Source organism: Erythrolamprus reginae (genome assembly GCF_031021105.1).
Source record: "Erythrolamprus reginae isolate rEryReg1 chromosome 13 unlocalized genomic scaffold, rEryReg1.hap1 SUPER_13_unloc_9, whole genome shotgun sequence".
NCBI classification, from domain to species: Eukaryota; Metazoa; Chordata; class Lepidosauria; order Squamata; family Dipsadidae; genus Erythrolamprus; species Erythrolamprus reginae.
Genome location: NW_027248453.1, coordinates 227,572 through 251,566, shown reverse-complemented (window position 1 = coordinate 251,566; position 23,995 = coordinate 227,572). Strand labels below are relative to the sequence as shown.

The 23,995-nt window shown below is 41.9% G+C and overlaps 2 protein-coding genes across 7 annotated transcripts in view; one reads left to right on the top strand and one right to left on the bottom strand.

Annotated features, from left to right (window-relative positions):
- VANGL2 (VANGL planar cell polarity protein 2) overlaps nt 1-13,426 on the bottom strand; it is a 53,435-nt gene extending 40,009 nt beyond the window's left edge. Inside the window, exons 1-2 of one of the 2 annotated variants that reach the window (XM_070730305.1) lie at nt 13,367-13,426; nt 13,062-13,165 (exon numbers count right to left, since the gene is read on the bottom strand). The gene's annotated coding sequence lies outside the window, so the exon portion shown is untranslated. Of the gene's footprint in view, nt 1-13,061; nt 13,337-13,366 lie in introns of those variants that run through there. The other variant, XM_070730304.1, reaches the window with a different exon arrangement.
- A 134-nt stretch (nt 13,427-13,560) lies between these two features.
- LOC139155214 (Golgi-associated RAB2B interactor protein 3-like) overlaps nt 13,561-23,995 on the top strand; it is a 34,582-nt gene continuing 24,147 nt past the window's right edge. Inside the window, exon 1 of one of the 5 annotated variants that reach the window (XM_070730309.1) lies at nt 13,561-13,651. In XM_070730309.1, coding sequence (XP_070586410.1) covers nt 13,613-13,651 — 39 coding nt within the window. In that variant the 5' untranslated portion in view covers nt 13,561-13,612. Of the gene's footprint in view, nt 13,652-20,813; nt 21,635-23,995 lie in introns of those variants that run through there. The other 4 variants (XM_070730310.1, XM_070730307.1, XM_070730313.1 and 1 more) reach the window with 4 other exon arrangements.

The window sequence follows — 23,995 nt, the reverse complement described above, 5'->3', positions numbered from 1 at the left end:
CAAGTCTAGGGCAAGGCAAAGTTGGCTCATCTATGACATGTGGACTTGGAGATCTTCAAGTCTAGGAGAAGGCAAAGTTGGCTCATCTATGACATGTGGACTTGGAGATCTTCAAGTCTAGGAGAAGGCAAAGTTGGCTCATCTACGACATGTGGACTTTGAGATCTTCTAGTCTAGGGACAGGCAAAGTTGGCTCATCTATGACATGTGGACTTTGAGATCTTCAAGTCTAGGGACAGGCAAAGTTGGCTCATCTATGACATGTGGACTTGGAGATCTTCAAGTCTAGGGGCAGGTAAAGTTGGCTCTTCTATGACATGTGGACTTGGAGATCTTCAAGTCTAGGGGAAGGCAAAGCTGGCTCATCTATGACATGTGGACTTGGAGATCTTCAAGTCTAGGGCAAGGCAAAGTTGGCTCATCTATGACATGTGGGCTTGGAGATCTTCAAGTCTAGGGCAAGGCAAAGTTGGCTCATCTATGACATGTGGACTTGGAGATCTACAAGTCTAGGGGAAGGCAAAGTTGGCTCATCTATGACATGTGGGCTTGGAGATCTACAAGTCTAGGGGAAGGCAAAGTTGGCTCTTCTATGAGTTGTGGACCTCAACTCCCAGAATTCCTGAGTCAATCATGCTAGCTCAGGAATTCTGGGAGTTGAAGTCCACAACTCATAGAAGAGCAAAACTTGGCCTACCCGTAGAGTAGAAGACCTCCAAGGTCCCTTCCAGCCCTAGAATTCTATGATTTTGGGCAGGAGGTTGGACTAGATCCAAGGTAGGAGAAGTTGGCTCTTTTATGACATGTGGACTTCAACTCCCAGAATTCCTGAGCTAGCATGACCGACTCAGGAATTCTGGGTGTTGAAGTCCACAAGTCATAGAAGGGCCCCCTTGGCCTACGCCTAGACTAGAAGACCTACAAGGTCCCTTCCAGCCCTAGGATTCTATGATCTTGGGCAGAGGGTTGGACTAGATCCAAGGTAGGCCAAGTTGGCTCTTCTATGACATGTGGACCTCAACTCCCAGAATTCCTGAGTCAATCATGCTAGCTCAGGCATTCTGGGAGTTGAAGTCCACAACTCATAGAAGAGCAAAACTTGGCCTACCCGTAGAGTAGAAGACCTCCAAGGTCCCTTCCAGCCTTAGGATTCTATGATCTTGGACAGAGGGTTGGACTAGATCCAAGGTAGGCCAAGTTGGCTCTTCTATGACATGTGGACCTCAACTCCCAGAATTCCTGAGTCAATCATGCTAGCTCAGGAATTCTGGGAGTTGAGGTCCACAACTCATAGAAGAGCCAACTTGGCCTACCCGTAGACTAGAAGACCTCCAAGGTCCTTTCCAGCCCTAGGATTCTATGATCTTGGGCAGGGGGTTGGACTAGAACAGGGGTAGGCAAAGTTGGCTCTTCTATGACATGTGGACCTCAACTCCCAGAATTCCTGAGTCAATCATGCTAGCTCAGGAATTCTGGGAGTTGAGGTCCACAACTCATAGAAGAGCCAACTTGGCCTACCCGTAGACTAGAAGACCTCCAAGGTCCTTTCCAGCCCTAGGATTCTATGATCTTGGGCAGGGGGTTGGACTAGACCAGGGGTGGGCCAAGTTGGCTCTTCTGTGACATGTGGACTTCAACTCCCAGAATTCCTGGAGCCTGCCTTTCAGCCCCCCTTAGAGCCCCTTCTAAGCCTCCCCAGAGCCCCCCCTCCAAAGTCCAGGGCTCCCCTGTCCAAATCCAGAAACATCTGGATCTTCTCACAGGCTTGGTGGACATTACCAAGGCTCCCTTGCAAACTCACACAGCTGGAATGCGTATTTCCCAATTTTATGAGCCCGTAAACTTTATAGGGGTCTCCACAGCCAACCGATGCTGTCCTCCCTCCCCCAGACCCAAAGCTTCCCAATTCTCCACCACCATCACCACCAGAGTCCTCCAAGAAGGGTTATCTCGCCCTTCGATCGTCTTTGCCAGAATGAAGAGGGTTCAAGACATTTGAAACTTTCTCAAAAAACTTTTGATCCATAACAGAGTAGCTTAGAACTAAGAACTACGACGCCTTAAACATGGTCTAAGTCTTGCCCACAAGATCCTATGCTGCAACGTCCTGCCCTGTCAACGACTACTTCAGCTTCAACCACAACAACACAAGAGCACGCAACAGATACAAGCTCAACATTAACCGCTCCAAACTTGACTGTAAAAAATACGACTTTAGTCACCGAGTTGTCGAAGCGTGGAACTCACTATCGTCCCCTAACCCTCAACATTTGACCCTTAGATTATCCACGGTTGACCTCTCCAGATTCCTAAGAGGTCAGTAAGGGGCGTGCATAAGCGCACTGGACTGCCTTCCGTCCCCTGTCCTATTGCTCTCCTAAATCTCCTCTACCTTTCTTCTATTCCTCTATCTCTTCTTCTATTCTTTCATTGATATGTTCTATTCCTCTATCTTCTCTTCTCTTCTTTCTTAGATATATTTTACTATGATTCTCTCCTCTATAACCTTCATCATGTATTTTACTATGTGTATATAGATATAAACCCACTAAAACCCTCATTGTGTTTTAGACTAAATAAATAAATGAAATAAATAAATATCTCCTATACCTTTCTTCTATTCCTCTATCTCTCCTTCTATTCTTTCATTGATATGTTCTATTCCTCTATCTTCTCTTCTCTTCTCTCTTAGATATATTTTACTATGAGTCTCTCCTCTATAACCTTCATCATGTATTTTACTATGTGTATATAGATATAAACCCACTAAAACCCTCATTGTGTATTGGACAAAATAAATAAATAAAATAAATAAATATCTCCTATACCTTTCTTCTATTCCTCTATCTCTTCTTCTATTCTTTCATTGATATGTTCTATTCCTCTATCTTCTCTTCTCTTCTCTCTTAGATATATTTTACTATGAGTCTCTCCTCTATAACCTTCATCATGTATTTTACTATGGGTATATAGATATATACCCACTAAAACCCTCATTGTGTATTGGACAAAATAAATGAATGAATGAATGAATGAATAAAATAAAATAAATATCTCCTATACCTTTCTTCTATTCCTCTATCTCTTCTTCTATTCTTTCATTGATATGTTCTATTCCTCTATCTTCTCTTCTCTTCTTTCTTAGATATATTTTACTATGAGTATCTCCTCTATAACCTTCATCATGTATTTTACTATGGGTATATAGATATATACCCACTAAACCCCTCATTGTACATTGGACAAAATAAATAAATAAATAAATAAATGAATGAATAAATAAATAAATAAAATAAATATCTCCTATACCTTTCTTCCATTCCTATATCTCTTCTATTCTTTCATTGATATATTTTATTCCTCTATCTTCTCTTCTATTCTTTCATTGATATATTTTATTCCTCTATCTTCTCTTCTATTCTTTCATTGATATATTTTACTATGAGTATCTCCTCTATAACCTTCATCATGTATTTTACTATGGGTATATAGATATATACCCACTAAAACCCTCATTGTGTATTGGACAAAATGAATGAATGAATGAATGAGTGAATGAATGAATAAAATAAAATAAATATCTCCTCTACCTTTCTTCTATTCCTATATCTCTTCTTCTATTCTTTCATTGATATATTTTATTCCTCTATCTTCTCTTCTATTCTTTCATTGATATATTTTACTATGAGTCTCTCCTCTATAACCTTCATCATGTATTTTACTATGGGTATATAGATATATACCCACTAAAACCCTCATTGTGTATTGGACAAAATAAATGAATGAATGAATGAATGAATAAAATAAAATAAATATCTCCTCTACCTTTCTTCTATTCCTCTATCTCTTCTTCTATTCTTTCATTGATACGTTCTATTCCTCTATCTTCCATTCTTTCTTAGATATATTTTACTATGAGTCTCTCCTCTATAACCTTCATCATGTATTTTACTATGGGTATATAGATATATACCCACTAAAACCCTCATTGTGTATTGGACAAAATCAATCAATCAGTACATAATCAAAAGTCCAAAGGAAGTCCAAAGAAAGTCTAGAGTGCCTTCTGTCCCCTGTCCTATTGTCCCTCCTAGTCCTTAACCTAGGCAGAAAAACCCCTGGACACACATACAGCCTGGGAGAGACCCCTCTCAGCAGTAGATCTCGGAGTCTTGGTGGACAATCAACTAAACATGAGCCAACAATGTGCAGCAGCGGCCAAAAAAGCCAACACCATCCTAAGCTGCATCAACAGGGGGATACACACTCCAAGACCAGGGAAGTCTTAATACCACTCTACTACGCCCTGGTCAGACCACACCTGGGGTACTGTGTTCAGTTCTGGTCACCACACTTCAAAAGAGACGTTGAAACTCTGGAGAAGGTGCAGAAAAGAGCAACCGAAATGACCAGGGGTCTACAAACCAAGACTTACAAAGAGAGACTGGGGGAACTGGGCATGGACAGCCTAGAGAAAAGGAGGGCCAGAGTGGACATGATAGCAGTATACGAGGGGTTGCCACAGAGAGGAGGGGGTCACTTTATTCTCCAGGGCACCGGAGGGCCGGAGGAGGAGCAAGGCTTCCGAAAGCTTCCCTGGACCCCGGGGTGAGCAAAATCGGCCAAAAAGAAGGTCGAAAAATCAGATGACCAGCGCGCTGGAGCCGATATAACGCCGTGGCTCCGCGCACCACCTCTGGCCCGCGTATCATAGGTTCGGCATCACTGCTCTATACGAAAGGAGCATTCGCTGAAAACTACCCATAAATCCTTGAAGTTCGACAAAAAAGTCTTTATTAATAAATATAAGACATTCCGGTTAAACAAACAATGCACAACTTGTGTACAACGGGCCAAACCTTTGCTCAACTCGCTGAACCAACATTCGGCCATCTTTGCCAGGAAAAGCAGGCAGGACCTAGCAAGTGGTGGCACCTTTTTTTGAGACAGGGAGGGGCTCAGCCAAAGGTTTGTACATCAATCCTACAAATCTTCTGCGGAAATTCTTTTGAGACTTCCTGGGGCAGGGGGGGTCCCCAAACTTGGCAATTTTAAGACTTGTGGACTTCAACTCCCAGAACGTCTGCTGGACGTTTGTTCCAAGCATCTACGACTCTTTCCGTCAAATCATATTTTCTCACATTGCTTTTGATCTTTCCCCCCAACTCACTTCAGATTGTGTCCCCTTGTTCTTGGGTTCAATTTCCTATGAAAAACACTTCCCTCCTGTGTTGTAATCATAGGTTCAAGTTTGTTCCAAGCATCTACTACTCTTTCAGTGAAATAATATTTTCTCATGTTGCCTTTGATCTTTCCCCCCAACTCACTTCAGATTGTGTCCCCTTGTTCTTGGGTTCACTTTCCTATTAAAAACACTTAAACCCTCCTGGACCTCATTTAACCTTTTAATATATTTAAATGTTTCGATCGTGTCCCCCCTTTTCCTTCTGTCCTCCAGACTCTACAGATGGAGTCCATGAAGTCTTTCCTGGTCAGTTTGATGCTTGAGACCTTCCACCATTCTTGTAGCCCGTCTTTGGACCCCTTCAATTTGGTCCATATCTTTTTGTAGGTGAGGTCTCCAGAACTGGACAGTGTTATTCCCAATGGGGTCTCACCAGCGCTCTATACAGCATTAAACTGACCAGGAAAGACTCCATGGACTCCATCTGTAGAGTCTGGAGGACAGAAGGAAAAGGGGGGACAGGATCGAGACATTGAAATATGTTAAAGGGTTAAATAAGGTCCAGGAGGGTTTAAGTGTTTTTAATAGGGAAGTGAACCCAAGAACAAGGGGGCACAATCTGAAGTTACTTGGGGGAAAGATCAAAAGCAACATGAGAAAATATGATTTGACTGAAAGAGTAGTAGATGCTTGGAACAAACTCCCAGCAGACGTGGTAGATAAATCCACAGTCAGTGAATTGAAACATGCCTGGGATAAACACAGATCCATCCTAAGATAAAATACAGGAAATAGTAGAAGGGCAGACGAGACGGACCATGAGGTCTTTTTCTGCCGTCAGTCTTCTAGGTTTCTAACATGAGAAAATATTATTTCACTGAAAGAGTAGTAGATGCTTGGAACAAACTTCCATGCCTGGGATAAACACAGATCCATCCTAAGGTAAAATACAGGAAACAGTATAAGGGCAGACGAGATGGACCATGAGCTCTTTTTCTGCCGTCAGTCTTCTAGGTTTCTAACATGAGAAAATATTATTTCACTGAAAGAGTAGTAGATGCTTGGAACAAACTTCCATGCCTGGGATAAACAGAGATCCATCCTAAGATAAAATACAGGAAATAGTATAAGGGCAGACCAGATGGACCTTGAGGTCTTTTTCTGCCGTCAGTCTTCTATGTTTCTATCATGAGAAAATATTATCTCACTGAAAGAGCAGTAGATGCTTGGAACAAACTTCCATGCCTGGGATAAACATATATCCATCCTAAGATAAAATACAGGAAATATTGGAAGGGCAGACGAGATGGACCATGAGGTCTTTTTCTGCCCTCAGTCTTCTAGGTTTCTAAAATGAGAAAATATTATTTCACTGAAAGAGTCGTAGATGCTTGGAACAAACTTCCATGCCTGGGATAAACATAGATCCATCCTAAGATAAAATACAGGAAAGAGTATAAGGGCAGACGAGATGGACCAGGAGGTCTTTTTCTGCCGTCCGTCTTCTATGTTTCTGTGTTGTTTTATTATCGTTGTTGGTCTACGGAGAGGGGGCGGGATACAAATCAAATCAAATTAAATCAATCAATAAATCTGATTCCAATGATTTACCCCCCTCAAGAGCATCAGATCGTCCATATTTTCACCAACGAAGACGGCGACGTGTTAGCGCCTCGTTTTCCGTAACGATGAACACAAAGCGTTTTTTTCACCGCCTCTTGTCCAGCCAAAATCCCTTGATCCATTTCCGACGAAGCTCTAATTCCATCGGCGTGTCACCGTCGGCCAGATTATGGATCACCGTAATTAAGCCTCTCCCTAATTAAACGTCCCTCCGGCCAAGGGCCGTCCACCATTTTCCTCACCACATCTGTCCACCATCTCGAACGGCGTTTGCCGTGGGACGTTTTTCTCCAAGTCCCTTCAAACTCCTGCTTCCTCGTAATTTACACCCCGATAGTTTCACCGAATTACGACCGGTACCCGAACCCAAAATTCCTGTTGTTAAGCAAGACAACTTTTAAATGGGTTGTGTCCCGTATTGCGAGTTTGTTGCAGCTGTTAGGCGAATCACTCGTCGTTAATAGTGATGGGCGAACCCGGCGAGTTCGGACGAACTTTACGCAAAGTTCGGCCGAACCCGAACGGTCCGTGGCACCAAAGCTCTGCCCCGCGAATCCCATCGTTTTTTTATTTTTACGGATGTTTTATTTTTATTTATTTTTAGGAAAAAGGACGCCGCAGTGGCACCGCAAGCAAAACGAAGAGATTCCGGGGGCGGAGCTTGGACGTCATGTATACCGACAGGTTGCTAAGCACGCCAAGGTGATCACTTCCTGGATTCCATCCTCCCTCCATTATTCTAGTGCCGCCCCTGGAATCCAGGAAGTGATCGCCTTAGAGTGCTTAGCAACCTGCCGGTATACATGGCACCAAAGCTCCGACCCCGGAATCCCATCGTTTTTTTATTTTTACGGATGTTTTATTTTTATTTATTTTTACGAAAAAGGACGCCGCAGTGGCATCACAAGCGAAAGGAGCTGGGGAATCCCACGAACAGATTCCGGGGGCGGAGCTTTGATGTCACATATACCGGCAGGTTGCTAAGCACGCCAAGGTGATCACTTCCTGGATTCTATCCTCCCTCCGTTATTCTAGTGCCGCCCCCGGAATCCAGGAAGTGATCGCCTTGGCATGCTTAGCAACCTGCCGGTATACATGGCACCAAAGCTCCGACCCCGGAATCCCATCGTTTTTTTATTTTTACGGATGTTTTATTTTTATTTATTTTTACGAAAAAGGACGCCGCAGTGGCGTCACAAGCGAAAGGAGCTGGGGAATCCCACGAAGAGATTCCGGGGGTGGAGCTTTGACGTCACATATACATGTTGCTAAGGACGCCAAGGTGATCACTTCCTGGATTCCATCCTCCCTCCATTATTCTAGTGCAGCCCCTGGAATCCAGGAAGTGATTCCCTTGGCGTCCTTAGCAGCCTGCTGGTATACGTGACATCAAAGCTCCGCCCCCGGAATCTCTTCGTGGGATTCACCAGCTCCTTTTGTGCCGGCCAACCGGCCGACAGCTCCCCGGTGTTCGCCTTCCTCCGCCGCCACCGGCGCCCGGCTGCTCTTCTCAGCAGAGGACAGCCAGGCGGTGGCTTCTGCAGCGTTCGGTATGACCTTCAGGGTTCCCTTGTGTTCGGTATGACCTTCAGGGTTCCCTTCCGGCCCTGTGATTCTTTGATCTTGGGCAGGAGGTTGGACAAGATGACCTCCAGAATCCCTTCTGCCCATGTCATTCTATGATGTTGGGAGGGGGTTGGACTAGAAGACCTCCAGGGTTCCCTCTGGAGACCTCACCTACAAAAAGATATGGACAAAATTGAAGGGGTCCAAAGACGGGCTACAAGAATGGTGGAAGGTCTTGAGCATCAAACGTATCAGGAAAGACTTCATGGACTCCATCTGTAGAGTCTGGAGGACGGAAGGAAAAGGGGGGACATGATCGAAACATTTAAATATGTTAAAGGGTTAAATAAGGTCCAGGAGGGAAGTGTTTTTAATAGGAAAGTGAACCCAAGAACAAGGGGACAGAATCTGAAGTTAGTTGAAGGGAAAGATCAAAAGCAACGTGAGAAAATATGATTTGACTGAAAGAGTCGTAGAGGCTTGGAACAAACTTCCAGCAGACGTGGTCGGTTAATCCACAGTCACTGAATTTAAACATGCCTGGGACAAACATATATATCCATCCTAAGATAAAATGTACAGGAAATAGGATAAGGGCAGACGAGATGGACCAGGAGGTCTTCTTCTGCCCTCGATATCCAAATAAATAAATAAATACCCCCCAATTCCTGACCCTGAGACCCCTAAACCCAGCTGCCTTCTAAGCAATAAGGAATGCCAATGCTTCTAGCCATGTACCCCAATATTCTCCCATATCTTGTACCCCAATATTCTCCCGTTTGTTATACCCCAATATTCTCCCGTTTCTTGTACCCCAATATTCTCCCATTTCTTGTACCCCAATATTCTCCCGTATCTTGTACCCCAATATTCTCCCGTTTGTTATACCCCAATATTCTCCCGTTTGTTATACCCCAATATTCTCCCGTATCTTGTACCCCAATATTCTCCCGTTTGTTATACCCCAATATTCTCCCGTATCTTGTACCCCAATATTCTCCCGTATCTTGTACCCCAATATTCTCCCGTTTCTTGTACCCCAATATTCTCCCGTTTGTTATACCCCAATATTCTCCCATTTCTTGTACCCCAATATTCTCCCGTTTGTTATACCCCAATATTCTCCCGTTTCTTGCTCCCCGATATTTTCCCGTTTGTTATACCCCAATATTCTCCCATTTCTTGTACCCCAATATTCTCCCATTTCTTGTACCCCAATATTCTCCCGTATCTTGTACCCCAATATTCTCCCGTTTGTTATACCCCAATATTCTCCCGTTTGTTATACCCCAATATTCTCCCGTATCTTGTACCCCAATATTCTCCCGTTTGTTATACCCCAATATTCTCCCGTATCTTGTACCCCAATATTCTCCCGTTTGTTATACCCCAATATTCTCCCGTATCTTGTACCCCAATATTCTCCCGTTTGTTATACCCCAATATTCTCCCGTATCTTGTACCCCAATATTCTCCCGTATCTTGTACCCCAATATTCTCCCGTTTCTTGTACCCCAATATTCTCCCGTTTGTTATACCCCAATATTCTCCCATTTCTTGTACCCCAATATTCTCCCGTTTGTTATACCCCAATATTCTCCCGTTTCTTGCTCCCCGGTATTTTCCCGTTTGTTATACCCCGACGTTCTCCCGTTTCTTGCACCCCAATATTCTTTCTTGACAAGGGGGGGCCAAGTCAGAAATGGGAGGGGTGCCGGATCCCAAGGAGCTTCCCCACAGCCCACAAAAAAAGGGGGGTTTCCCCAGCTTCTCCGCCCCCTCCCATTCCCAACACACAACACTTAACATTTTTCAACAATGGAAAACTGAGTCGAATGCTTTTTTAAAGCCTGGGAAATTCTCTGTTCAGCCCCTCCCTCCCGGAGGCGACGGTAGCCTAGCAATCCCGGTGGCGGAAGACACAGAAAGGGGGAAATATTTTAAATATATATATATATATATATATATATATTTGTGGTCATTTTCCGAAGAAATCAGCGGGACCAATTCCCCCAAAGCGAAGCCACCCCGAAGCTTCTATTGCTGCCCGAACCTCGCCAAACTACGGTTTATTCGCCCACAAACCAGAGTTAAACTGACTTCTTGGGAGGTCAGGAAAGAAGGACCTGGCGGGGACGAGCCGGCCGGAGCTCTCCCGTCCACCCAGGCCAGGAGGTCACAAAATGGACACTTGCAAACCTTGCCCAAAATTAAAATTTCACTCCTTTCGTCTTGTGAGAAACTCCAGCAAAAATAATAATAATAATAATAATCACAAAAAAAAGGCTGGAATCTGACCCAAACTGGCTTGGTGGACCCCAGGAGTGACCGTCACTCCAGAAATGAGGGGCTTTTATTTCACACACACCCCCAAAAAATATGCCTTGACCCCGACCACCAATAGCAGCTTGCAAACAACCCAACAGCTCCATTGCACAAACGGAAAAATCGTATTTTTTTGCTAAGCAGATGGGGTCTGCTGCTGGTGGCCCCCTCCCTTTGTGGTTCTCTGCAGCCCCCTCCTCTCTTTTCTCCCCCCCCCTCCATTGAGCTGCTGAAGACCCCCCCCCTCCCACTCAAGGAAAGACCCTCCCCACCCCAAAAGGCCTTGCACCCCCTCTGCTAAAAAGACTGGATCGGCGACACCCCCCCCTTCTGAGTTTCACACCCAAGACCCTCTGCAAAGTGGGTGGGGGGCTTCTCACAAAGCCAGAGGACCCCTGCCCCCCCCCAATTCTTGCAGGGGGGGTGCAAAAGAGCAAAACACACACAGAGGGAGGGGGGGGTCCCTTTGCCCAAGGGAAAAAACAGCCCAGACACCCCAAATGGATTGGGGTCAGGTTTACAGCCCCCTCCCCAATATACTGGACACCCCACGTTGCTCTTGGGGGGGGGAGCCAGGCAGTGGGATGGATGCAACAAACCATGGTTTTAGGAACTAAGCCAGAATGCCCCTGGGGTCAAGAGGTGGGCAGGAATTAAGGCGAAGACCCCCCTCCCCAAAAAAAGAACTGGACACCCCCAGTTTTCACCCCAACTGACCAAAGGGGGGAGGATGAGGTCGGAGGGGGTCAAGGGGTCCCAGCCATTTTTACCAGGTGGTTCCCAGGAAGTTGGGGTGGAAAACCAACCCAACCCAGGTTGCACTGTAGCCCGTTCACACGTGCAAACTCCTAAGATTGCTACATACACCCACTTTTCCCAAAGCCCAGGTTGCATTGCCACCCCGTTTTTTCAAAACCCAGGTTTCATTGCAGCCTGTTCACACGTGCAAACCCTAGATTCCCACCCCTTTAAAACCCAGGTTGCATTGCAGCCCACTCACACATGCAAACCCTAGATTCCCACCCCTTTAAAACCCAGGTCACACATTCAAACCCTAAGATTGCCACATGCACACTCTTCCAAAGCCCAGGTTCCATTGCAGTCTGTTCACACGTGCAAACACTAGATTCCCACCCCTTTAAAACCCAGGTTTCATTGCAGCCTGTTCACACATGCAAACCCTAGATTCCCACCCCTTTAAAACCCAGGTCACACATTCAAACCCTAAGATTGCCACATGCACACTTTTCCAAAGCCCAGGTTCCATTGCAGTCTGTTCACACGTGCAAACCCTAGATTTCCCCCCCCCTTTTAAAACCCAGGTTGCACTGTAGCCCGTTCACACGTGCAAACTCCTAAGATTGCCACATACACACACTTTTCCTAAGCCCAGGTTGCATTGCAACCTCGTTTTTTCAAAACCCAGGTTTCATTGCAGTCTGTTCACACGTGCAAACCCTAGATTCCCACCCCCTTTTCAAACCCAGGTTGCATTGCAGCCTGTTCCCACATGCAAACCCTAGATTCCCACCCCTTTAAAACCCAGGTCACACATTCAAACCCTAAGATTGCCACATGCACACTCTTCCAAAGCCCAGGTTCCATTGCAGTCTGTTCACACGTGTAAACCCTAGATTCCCAGCCCCTTTTCAAACCCAGGTTGCATTGCAGCCCCTTCACACGTGCAAACCCTAGATTCCCACCCCCTTTTCAAACCCAGGTTGCATTGCAGCCCCTTCACACGTGCAAACCCTAGATTCCCACCCCCTTTTCAAACCCAGGTTGCATTGCAGCCCCTTCACACGTGCAAACCCTAGATTCCCACCCCCTTTTCAAACCCAGGTTGCATTGCAGCCCCTTCACACGTGCAAACCCTAGATTCCCACCCCCTTTTCAAACCCAGGTTGTATTGCAGCCCCTTCACACGTGCAAACCCTAGATTCCCACCCCCTTTTCAAACCCAGGTTGCATTGCAGCCCGTCCACACGTGCAAACGCCAAGATTGCCACATCCCCACTCTTTCCCAAAGCCCAAGTTGGATTGCAGCCCGTTTTTTTCCAAAACCCAGGTTTCATTGCAGCCTCTTCACACGTGCAAACCCTAGATTTCCACGCACACCCCCCGTTCCAAGACCAGGCCAGGCCCTCTACACCTACCCTGCTCCTAAGGCCAAGGGGACCCCCCCCACCGACCCTAGAGCCCGAAGGGGGCCAACTCAGGCCAGACCAGGCCGGGGAGGAGGCCCTTCCCCTTGCAAAAGCCCCCTCCGACGGCCTCCCCGCTCCTTTTGCAATGCAACCACGCCTCTTCCCCCCGCTTGCAACCGTTGCAAGGCGCCCCGAACAAAAGGATCCGGATTTACCCTGCTGGGGGGCTGTGGTTTCCTCCCCCCCGTCTCCTCCGGCTTTTGTCCCGGCCCGGCCCGCGCCCCAGCCGCCTTCTCCCGCTCCCGGGCGGCTCCTTCCGCTTTCCAGGCAATTGCAAAAAAAATAAAAAATAAAAAAATAAGGCAAGGGTGGAGGTGGGATTCGAGCCTCCGTTGGGCCAAACAGGGGCCCAGGCGGCTGCCGGGCTGGTCCCCGCTTTGGAAAGGACCCGATGCACCCGCCTCTTCCCGCTCCGGCCTCTCCCTTCCCTTTTCCCCCCTCCGCTCCGGCGGATTCGAACCTGCGGAGTCGGCGCGGCTGTTCCCGGGGCTCGGCGCGCCTCCCTCCGGCGCTTCCATTGTCTCGCCCAGGCGCCGCTCTTCCCGCGGCCGGCCACGCCCCCCTCCCCTCCCTTCCAGGCCCCGCCTCCGCCGCCTCCGCCTCCTTTTCCAGGCGGACTTTGGTTGGCTTTGCGGTTCGCGTCTTCGGGGAAAAAGCGGCGCGGGCGGGCGAGCGAGGAAAAAGGCAAAAGACATTTCGTGGGACAATGCGGAGGCCGCGTCTTTTTTGGGGAAAGCAACCAGAGGTCAGTTAGTCGGGCATTTTTAAAATTATTATTATTAATTATTATTAATTTTTATTTTTTTATTTTTTTTTACTTGTTTTTTAAAAGACATACACAAAATATTTTGCTTTTTTCTCATAATCTTTAATTCTTTTATTTGCTTGAATTTTTATTGAATTCTTCGCTGTTCTTTCTTTTAACCAGTCGTAAAATTTCGCCCATATTTTATAATCATCTGAATTTTCCTTTCCCTCTAATTATTATTTTTTTATTGAAATAATTTCATGGATTATGAAGAAGAAAACAAATATAACACGTAAGATTTAAATGAGCATTTCCAAACTGTAAACTAGGTGGTAAACATCACAAAAGTTAAAAAAAATGCTATGACTATAAAGAGTGATTTTTCATGGATGTATCGAATTGACCCGTATTAATTTATATAAATTGAGATGAACATAATTGACATTTTCATTCTCATTTTGCATAGATTTGGAACTTGTATAGTCCAATTTAAACTCTATAGAATTGCAACGATCTTTACTATTGATTGGTCAACTATATTGTTGACCGCTAAGTTGTGACTTTAAAGATTTAGCCGTTTTAATTTATAATGTTCCTAAAAGTTTATGATATTATTAGTTTAATAGACACATATAACAAACAAACAAAAAAAACAGACATGCAAGAAACTTTTGGGTCAAACTGGTCCACTTAAAAAATCCAATAAAAATTATTTTTAAAAAAACAGAAACTTTTGAGGGATTTATAACCTCATTTTTGTCCGAAGTTATTATCTGGACTGGATATATATATACACACACCGCTGAAAAAACAACAACAAAGGGAACCCTTCAACAACACAATGGAACTCCAAGTCAATCAAACTTCTGTAAAGTCAAACTGGTCCACTTAAAAAATCCATATAAAAATTATTTTTTAAAAACCAGAAACTTTTGGGGGAATTATAACCTCATTTTTGTCACAAGTTATTATCTGGACTGGATATATATATATATATATATATATATATATATATATATATATATATATATATATGTAGATTGTTCTGAGTTCGGGTTTTGCCCTGTGAAAATTTACGAAAACAAATATATATATATATATATATACACTGCTGAAAAAACAACAACAAAGGGAACCCTTCAACAACACAATGGAACTCCAGGTAAATCAAACTTCTGTGAAGTCAAACTGGTCCACTTTGAGGGTTTCCTTGATTTTTTTGAGCAGTATATATATACGTAGAGGTTTATATCAATAAAATGGAAGAGATATATTGCTCAAAAAAAGGGAGCACTTAAACAACAGAAGATAACTTCAAGTCAATCAAACTTCTGTGAAGTCAAACTGGTCCACTTAGGAAGCGACATGGATTGATAATCGATTGATTCCACCTGCTGTTGTCAGCACCTTCGACTTTGCACAGAACAAAGTATTCAAGGAGAATATTTCATTCAGATCCGGGATGTGTTCCATTATTATTATTATTATTATTATTATTATTATTATTATTATTATCATTATTATTATTATTATTATCATCATCATTATCATTATTATCATTGTCACCATTATTATTATTATTATTATTATTATTATTATTATTATTATCCTTATTATCATTGTCACCATTATTATTATTATTATTATCATTATTATTATTATTATTATTATTATTATGTCAATGCAACACAGCAAACGAGATCACTATGTTGGATTTCGTATTTCATCCCCAGTCGGGCGCTTCCCAAGCACCTAGGACTGCGTTGTTATTATTATTATTATTATTATTATTATTATTATTATTATTATTATTATGTCAGTACAACACAGCGAACGAGATCACTATGTTGGATTCCGTATTTCATCCCCAGTCGGGCGCTTCCCAAGCACCTAGGACTGCGTGATGTAGCGGCGAATTATGTTTGCCCATCCCAGTAAAGCGGCCTTTTGCAATTGACCGGTGGAGATTTGGTCAATTCCGATGGTTTTCAAATTATTATTATTATTATTATTATTATTATTATTATTATTATTATTATTATTATTATTAGAAACATAGAAACCTAGAAGATTGATGGCAGAAAAAGACCTCCTGGTCCATCTCGTCTGCCCTTATACTATTTTCTGTATTTTATCTTAGGATGGATCTATGTTTATCCCAGGCATGGAACTTTGTTCCAAGCATCTACTACTCTTTTAGTGAAATAATATTTTTTCACGTTAGAAACATAGAAGGCTGGCGGCAGGAAAGACCTCATGGCCCATCTCGTCTGCCCTTATATTATTTCCTGTATTTTATCTTAGGATGGATATATGTTTATCCCAGGCATGGAAGTTTGTTCCAGGCATCTACGACTCTTTCAGTGAGATAATATTTTCTCATGTTAGAAACATAGAAGACTGACAGTAGAAAAAGACCTCCTGGTCCATCTGGTCTGCCCTTCTACTATTTTCTGTATTTTATGTTAGGATGAATCTCTGTTTATCCCAGGCATGGAAGTTTGTTCCAAGCATCTACGACTCTTTCAGTGAGATAATATTTTCTCATTTTACAAACCTAGAAGACTGACGGCAGAAAAAGACCTCGTGGTCCATCTCGTCTGCCCTTATACTATTTCCTGTATTTTATCTTAGGATGGATCTATGTTTATCCCAGGCATGTTTAGATTCAGTTCCTGTGGATTGACCAACCACCTCTGCTGGAAGTTTGTTCCAAGCCTCTACTCCTCTTTCAGTAAAATCATATTTCCTCATGTTGCTTTTGATCTTTCCCCCCAACTGACCCTCAGATTGTGCCCCCCTTGTCCTTGGGTTCACTTTCCTATGAAAAACACTTCCCTCCTGTGTTGTAATCCTAGGTTCAGGTTTGTTCCAAGCATCTACTTCTCTTTCAGTGAAATCATATTTTCTCATGTTGCTTTTGATCTTTCCCCCCAACTCACTTCAGATTGTGTCCCCTTGTTCTTGGGTTCACATTATCATTATTATTATTATCATTATTATCATTATTATCATTAACATTACTATTACTATTATTATTATTATCATTATTATCATTATCATTATCATCATTACTATTACTACTATTACTATTATTATTATTATTATCATCATTATAATTATTATTATTTAACACATTAACAGAGTGGAAAGGGACCTTATGGGTCATCTAGTCCAACCCCCCAATACTATGGGGGGGGTGACCCAGATTTTCCCCACAGGGGTCAGCTAATTGACCTTCCCTCCCAAGGCCTGATCGGAAATCTTGACCTCCTAATCCTGAGATTGGGATGGGGAGGAATAGTCCGTCCTCGGGCGTTCTTCCCGAAAACTCCCACGTGGAGATTAACCGGCTGCCCTGGAAGGGCTTAAGCTGCCCTCTCCCCATTGTGTGAGGTCGTGGCTGAAGCCCTCGGACAATGACCGGAGAGAGATTGATCTGTTGGCTCAGTTTATCCCACTTAATGCACAGTTACTCATCCTTGGGGACTTGAAGCCGGCTGGACTTCAACTCCCAGAATTGCTCAGCCCACCCGTCTTAAAGTCACCAGAATAGAACAGAACAGAATAGAATAGAATAGATTTTGTCAATTCCGATGGTTCTCAAATGTCCACTGAGATCCTTTGGCATTGCAGCCAGCATAATAATATGCTGGGTGCAGTTATTATTGTTGTTGTTGTTATTATTATTATTATTATTATTATTATTTATCATCATCATTATTATTATTATTATTATTATATATATATATATTTGTATATATATATATTATATTTATTAAATTTGTATGCCGCCCCTCTCCGCATATTATTATTATTATTATTATTATTATTATTATTATTATTATTATTTGCCACCCCTCTCCAAAGACCTGGGTAGACTTACAACATTTAAAAACAGTATACATTGAGGTATGAAGAATCAAAAAATTAAAATTAAGATCTATAAGAGATATGATGAATTAAAATTAAGATCTATAAGAGATATGATGAACTAAAATTAAAATTAAGATCTATAAGAGATATGATGAATTAAAATTAAAATCTATAAGAGATATGATGAATTAAAATTAAAATTAAAATCTATAAGAGATATGATGAACTAAAGTTAAAATTAAGATCTATAAGAGATATGATGAATTAAAATTAAAATTAAGATCTATAAGAGATATGATGAATTAAAATTAAGATCTATAAGAGATATGATGAATTAAAATTAAAATTAAGATCTATGAGAGATATGATGAATTAAAATTAAGATCTATAAGAGAGATGATGAATTAAAATTAAAATTAAGATCTATAAGAGATATGATGAATTAAAATTAAGATCTATAAGAGATATGATGAACTAAAATTAAAATTAAGATCTATAAGAGATAGGATGAATTAAAATTAAGATCTATAAGAGATATGATGAATTAAAATTAAGATCTATAAGAGATATGATGAATTAAAATTAAGATCTATAAGAGATATGATGAATTAAAATTAAGATCTATAAGAGATATGATGAATTAAAATTAAGATCTATAAGAGATATGATGAACTAAAATTAAAATTAAGATCTATAAGAGATAGGATGAATTAAAATTAAGATCTATAAGAGATAGGATGAATTAAAATTAAAATTAAGATCTATAAGAGATATGATAAATTAAAATTAAGATCTATAAGATCTATGATGAACTAAAATTAAAATTAAGATATATAAGAGATATGATGAATTAAAATTAAGATCTATAAGAGATATGATGAATTAAAATTAAGATCTATAAGAGAGATGATGAATTAAAATTAAGATCTATAAGAGATAGGATGAATTAAAATTAAAATTAAGAATTCCATAGCCAGTAAGCAAAACATAACCAGGACACCGCAAAGCACACAACCGCATCCTATGTTCGGGGTCAATGAAGAACCCAACGCTCGGCTTGGCATCGCGCCGTTGAAGATGCCATTTATTGGCCAGGTTCATTAAAAAGAAGAAGACACCTTTACCCATGGTTCACCTAATCATCACAGCCTGGTGGAAGAGCCAGATTTACTGGTTTGGCACAACCCCGCGATGCACACAAAACTAAACACAGGCGTTTCATTTGCACAAAACCCCCGGAGGCTGAAACGGAGCCCGGAGGTTTGTGTTGCAGGGAGGGGTAGAGAAGAGACACTGGAAACTGCAGAAGGGACAAAGTTTGGTCCTATGGATAAAGTGCCAGGCTAGACAACAGGAGGGTTGCGAGTTCCAGTGCCGCCTCAGATGTGAAATCCCGGCTCATTGTGAGGTGTATGTAGTGGGTATGTGCACAGGGGCCTGCATAAGGGCACCCTTGTGCCTGCCGTCCCTGTCCGATGGTCTACTTTTTATCATGACTTATCTAATGTTTTGTAAGTACAAATGATCCCCAGATAATTGCTTGAGAAATAAATAAATGAAATAAATGAAAAGTAAATGTATGGGGGTGTGTATATGCATAAATATATGTGTGTCTATGTATTTATATATATTTATATATATATATATATGTGTGTGTGTGTGTGTGTGTGTGTGTGTGTGTGTGTGTGTGTGTCACATGTTTTTTTGCTGAATTTGAAAATTAAGGGAGACTAGGATAGATCTATTTCGGCCTTATTTTGGCCTCATCAGCTAGCCATACCCACTGGGACTTGAACCTGCAACCTTTGCCTTGTAAGGCAGAGAATTATCGTCTAGGCTACAGTATCCAATCCCTTCAGCTCTGTACCAGGGAAGGGTTACATTTTGTGTCGAATCACCCTGGTATATTGAAGGATATACTGTACTATATATATCCTTCAATATATTTATAAATTATATTTATAAATTAATATTAAATAAGATAGATAGATAGATAGATACAGAGATAGATAGATAGATAGATAGATAGATAGATAGATAGATAGATAGATAGAGATAGAGAGAGAGATGATAGATAGATAGAGAGAGAGAGAGAGAGAGAGAGAGAGGATAGATAGATAGATAGATAGATAGATAGATAGATAGATAGATAGATAGATAGATAGATGATAGCTAGAGAGAGAGAGAGAGAGAGATGGATGATAGATAGAGAGAGAGAGAGAGAGATGATAGATAGAGAGATAGATAGATATAGATAGATAGATGATAGATAGATAGATAGATAGATGATAGCTAGAGAGAGAGATGGATGATAGATAGATAGATAGATAGATAGATAGATAGATAGATAGATAGATAGATAGATAGATAGATAGATAGATAGATATGGAGATAGATAGATAGATAGATAGATAGATAGATAGATAGATAGAGATAGATATAGATAGATAGATAGATAGATAGATAGATAGATAGATAGATAGATAGATAGATAGATAGATAGATAGATAGATGATAGCTAGAGAGAGATGGATGATTGATAGATAGATAGATAGATAGATAGATAGATAGATAGATAGATAGATAGATAGATAGATAGATATGGAGATAGATAGATAGATAGATAGATAGATAGATAGATAGAGATAGATATAGATAGATAGATAGATAGATAGATAGATAGATAGATAGATAGATAGATAGATAGATAGATGATAGCTAGAGAGAGATGGATGATTGATAGATAGATAGATAGATAGATAGATAGATAGATAGATAGATAGATAGATAGATAGATATGGAGATAGATAGATAGATAGATAGATAGATAGATAGATAGATAGATAGATAGATAGATAGATAGATAGATAGATAAATAGATAGACAGACAGACAGACAGACAATGAAAGATATATATGATAGGTAGGTCGGTAGATAGATATAGATATATAGATAGATATATAGATATAGATATACAGTATAAATATATAGATAAAGATATACGTAGAGATAGAGATAGAGAGATAGAGAGATAGAGATAGATATATCAGGGGGATCCAACAGAAAATACATATAGCCCCTTCACCTGCCCCCCTTCCAGCTCTAAGCCAGGCTAAATTTTTACCCAGGCTGGAGGGGGGGGGGACTGCGAGAAACAAGACTTGGTGGGGGGAACGACACAGCAGTAGATTCTGTTGTGTGGTTATGGCAACCTCCTTGGCCAAACACCTCTTCATCGTCGCCTCGGAGCTGTGACAATACAGTTGTGTCAATACACCGCACCGGGTTTCCTGTTCCGTGAGGCTTCCAAGGGCAGGAGGGATGTGTAGGCAGCGGGTCGGAGGAGTAGAAACCCCCAAGAACCAGGAACCCAAGACCCCCCTCTGGGGGCTGGAAGGAAAACCAGGTGCCCCACAGCTCTGGACCCCTTGAAAGGCAAACCAAAATACAGGTGTTGTGGTCTTGGGTTTAGACCACTTGCAACTCCGTCGTCTCCGTTCCGACTGAATTATAGTTCATAAAACCATATACCTGCTGTTAACGACGACTTCGCCTTCAACCGCAACAACACACGAGCACAAAATCGAATTGAACTATACGTCAACCGCTCCAAACTTGACCGCAAAAAATACGACTTCAGCCATCAACGCCTGGAATGCACTACCGGACTCTGTGGTTTCTACTCCGAACCCCAAAACCTTTAACCTTGGACTGTCTACAATTTTATTTCATTTATTTTATTTATTGTTAGAGTTGAACGGGACCATGATGGCCATCGAGTTCAACCCCCTGCCCAAGCAGGAACCCTATATAGCACACCGGTCAAGTGGACAGTTCAATCTTCTCTTAAAAATGTCCAGAGTGTTGGAGTTCACAACGTCCGCTGGTAGGTTGATCGTTCTGACCGCTCCTTATCTCCATGTTGAATCTCTCCTTGGTCAGCTTCCAGCCGTTGTTCCTCGTCCGGCCCTCTGGTGCCCTGGAGAATAAAGTGACCCCTTCCTCTCTGTGGCAACCCCTCGTATACCTGTAGACGGCTATCCTGTCCGCTCTGGCCCTCCTTTTCTCTAGGCTGTCCATGCCCAGGTCCCTCAGTCTCTCTTGGTAAGTCTTGGTTTCTAGACCCCTGGTCATTTCGGTTGCTCTTTTCTGCACCTTCTCCAGAGTTTCAACGTCTCTTTTGAAGTGTGGTGACCAGAACTGAACAGGTTTGGTCTGACCAGGGCGTAGTAGAGTGGTATTAAAACTTCCCTGGTCTTGGAGTGTGTATCCCCCTGTTGATGCAGCTTAGGATGGTGTTGGCTTTTTTCGCTGCGGCTGCACATGGTTGGCTCATGTTTAGTTGATTGTCCACCAAGACTCCGAGGTCTCTTTCGCCGTCGCTACTGCTGAGAGGGGTTTCTCCCAGGCTGTATGATCTCTCCTCCTTTCTAAGAGGTCCGTAAGGGGCGCGCATAAGCTGACCACTGTGCCTACTGTCCCTGTCCTGTTGTCTTCTTTGGTTACTTTTTAATCATTACTTATCTAAGGTTTTATTTGTACAAATTATCACCCTGTAATTGTTTGACATAAAAAATAAATAAATAAATAAAATAAAATAAATAAATAAATAAATAAAAAATATATCTAAGAAATAATAGAAGAGAAGATTAGAGGAATAAAACATATCAATGAAAGAATAGAAGAAGAGATAGAGGAATAGAACAGATCAATGAAAGAATAGAAGAAGAGATGGAGGAATAGAACAGATCAATGAAAGAATAGAAGAAGAGATAGAGGAATAGAACAGATCAATGAAAGAATAGAAGAAGAGATAGAGGAATAGAACAGATCAATGAAAGAATAGAAGAAGAGATAGAGGAATAGAACAGATCAATGAAAGAATAGAAGAAGAGATAGAGGAATGGAACAGATCAATGAAAGAATAGAAGAAGAGATAGAGGAATAGAACAGATCAATGAAAGAATAGAAGAAGAGATAGAGGAATAGAAGAAAGGTAGAGGAGATATAGGAGAGACAATAGGACAGGGGACGGAAGGTACTCTAGACTTTCTTTGGACTTTTGATTATGCATTGATTGATTGATTGATTGATTGATTGATTGATTGATTGATTGATTGATTTTGTCCAATACACAATGAGGGTTTTAGTGGGTATGCCCATAGTAAAATACATGATGAAGGTTATAGAGGAGATACTCATAGCAAAATATATCTAAGAAAGAAGAGAAGATAGAGGAATAGAACAGATCAATGAAAGAATAGAAGAAGAGATAGAGGAATAGAAGAAAGGTATAGGAGACATAGGAGAGACAATAGGACAGGGGACGGAAGGCACTCTAGTCTAGTGCACTTGTACTCGCCCCTTACTGACCTCTTAGGAATCTGGAGAGGTCAACCGTAGATAATCTAAGGGTCAAGTGCTGGGGGTTTGGGGAGGACACTACGGAGTCCGGTAATGAGTTCCACGCTTCGACAACTCGGTGACTGAAGTCCTATTTTTTACAGTCAAGTTTGGAGCGGTTCATATGAAGTTTGAATCTGTTGCGTGCTCTTGTGTTGTTGTGGTTGAAGCTGAAGTAGTCGTTGACAGACAGCATAGGATCTTGTGGGCAATGCTTAGATCTTGTTTAAGGCGTCGCAGTTGTAAGCTTTCAAGACCCAGGATTGTGAGTCTAGTTTCGTAGGGGGTTCTGTTTTGGGTGGAGGAGTGAAGGGCTCTTCTGGTGATTCCCTGGCAGAATTCGAAACCACGTCTTCTTTTCACCAGGCTCAAAAAATCGCTGCTTTGCCGCCCGGTGTTTGGGCAAAAAGGCGGGGCGCCTCTTGACGTGCTCGTCAAAACTGTCATCACCGTTTCAGGCAGCTGGGAAAATTCCTGCCAGGCCAGTTGGGCAAGACTGGGCACGATGGGTGTTGAACCTGCCTCCTCCTTGTTGGGATGTTAGCAACCGTGCCGGAATCTCCTCGGTGCCAGATGACGCCCTCCTCGATCCTTGTAGGGGGTATAACCAGAACCCTGCACCCAGAGCATATTGTTTATTTATTTTTTATTGATTGATTTTGTCCAATGCACAATGAGGGTTTTAGTGGGTATACCCATAGTAAAATACATGGTGAAGGTTATAGAGGAGATACTCATAGTAAAATATATCTAAGAAAGAAGAGAAGAGAAGATAGAGGAATAGAACAGATCAATGAAAGAATAGAAGAAGAGATAGAGGAATAGAAGGAAGGTAGAGGAGATATTTATTTATTTTATTTATTTATTTTGTCCAATACACAATGAGGGTTTTAGTGGTTATACCCATAGTAAAATACACGGTGAAGGTTATAGAGGAGAGACTCATAGTAAGATATATCAATGAAAGGATAGAAGAGAAGATAGAGGAATAAAACAGATCAATGAAAGAATAGAAGAAGAGATAGAGGAATAGAAGGAAGGTAGAGGAGATATTTATTTTAT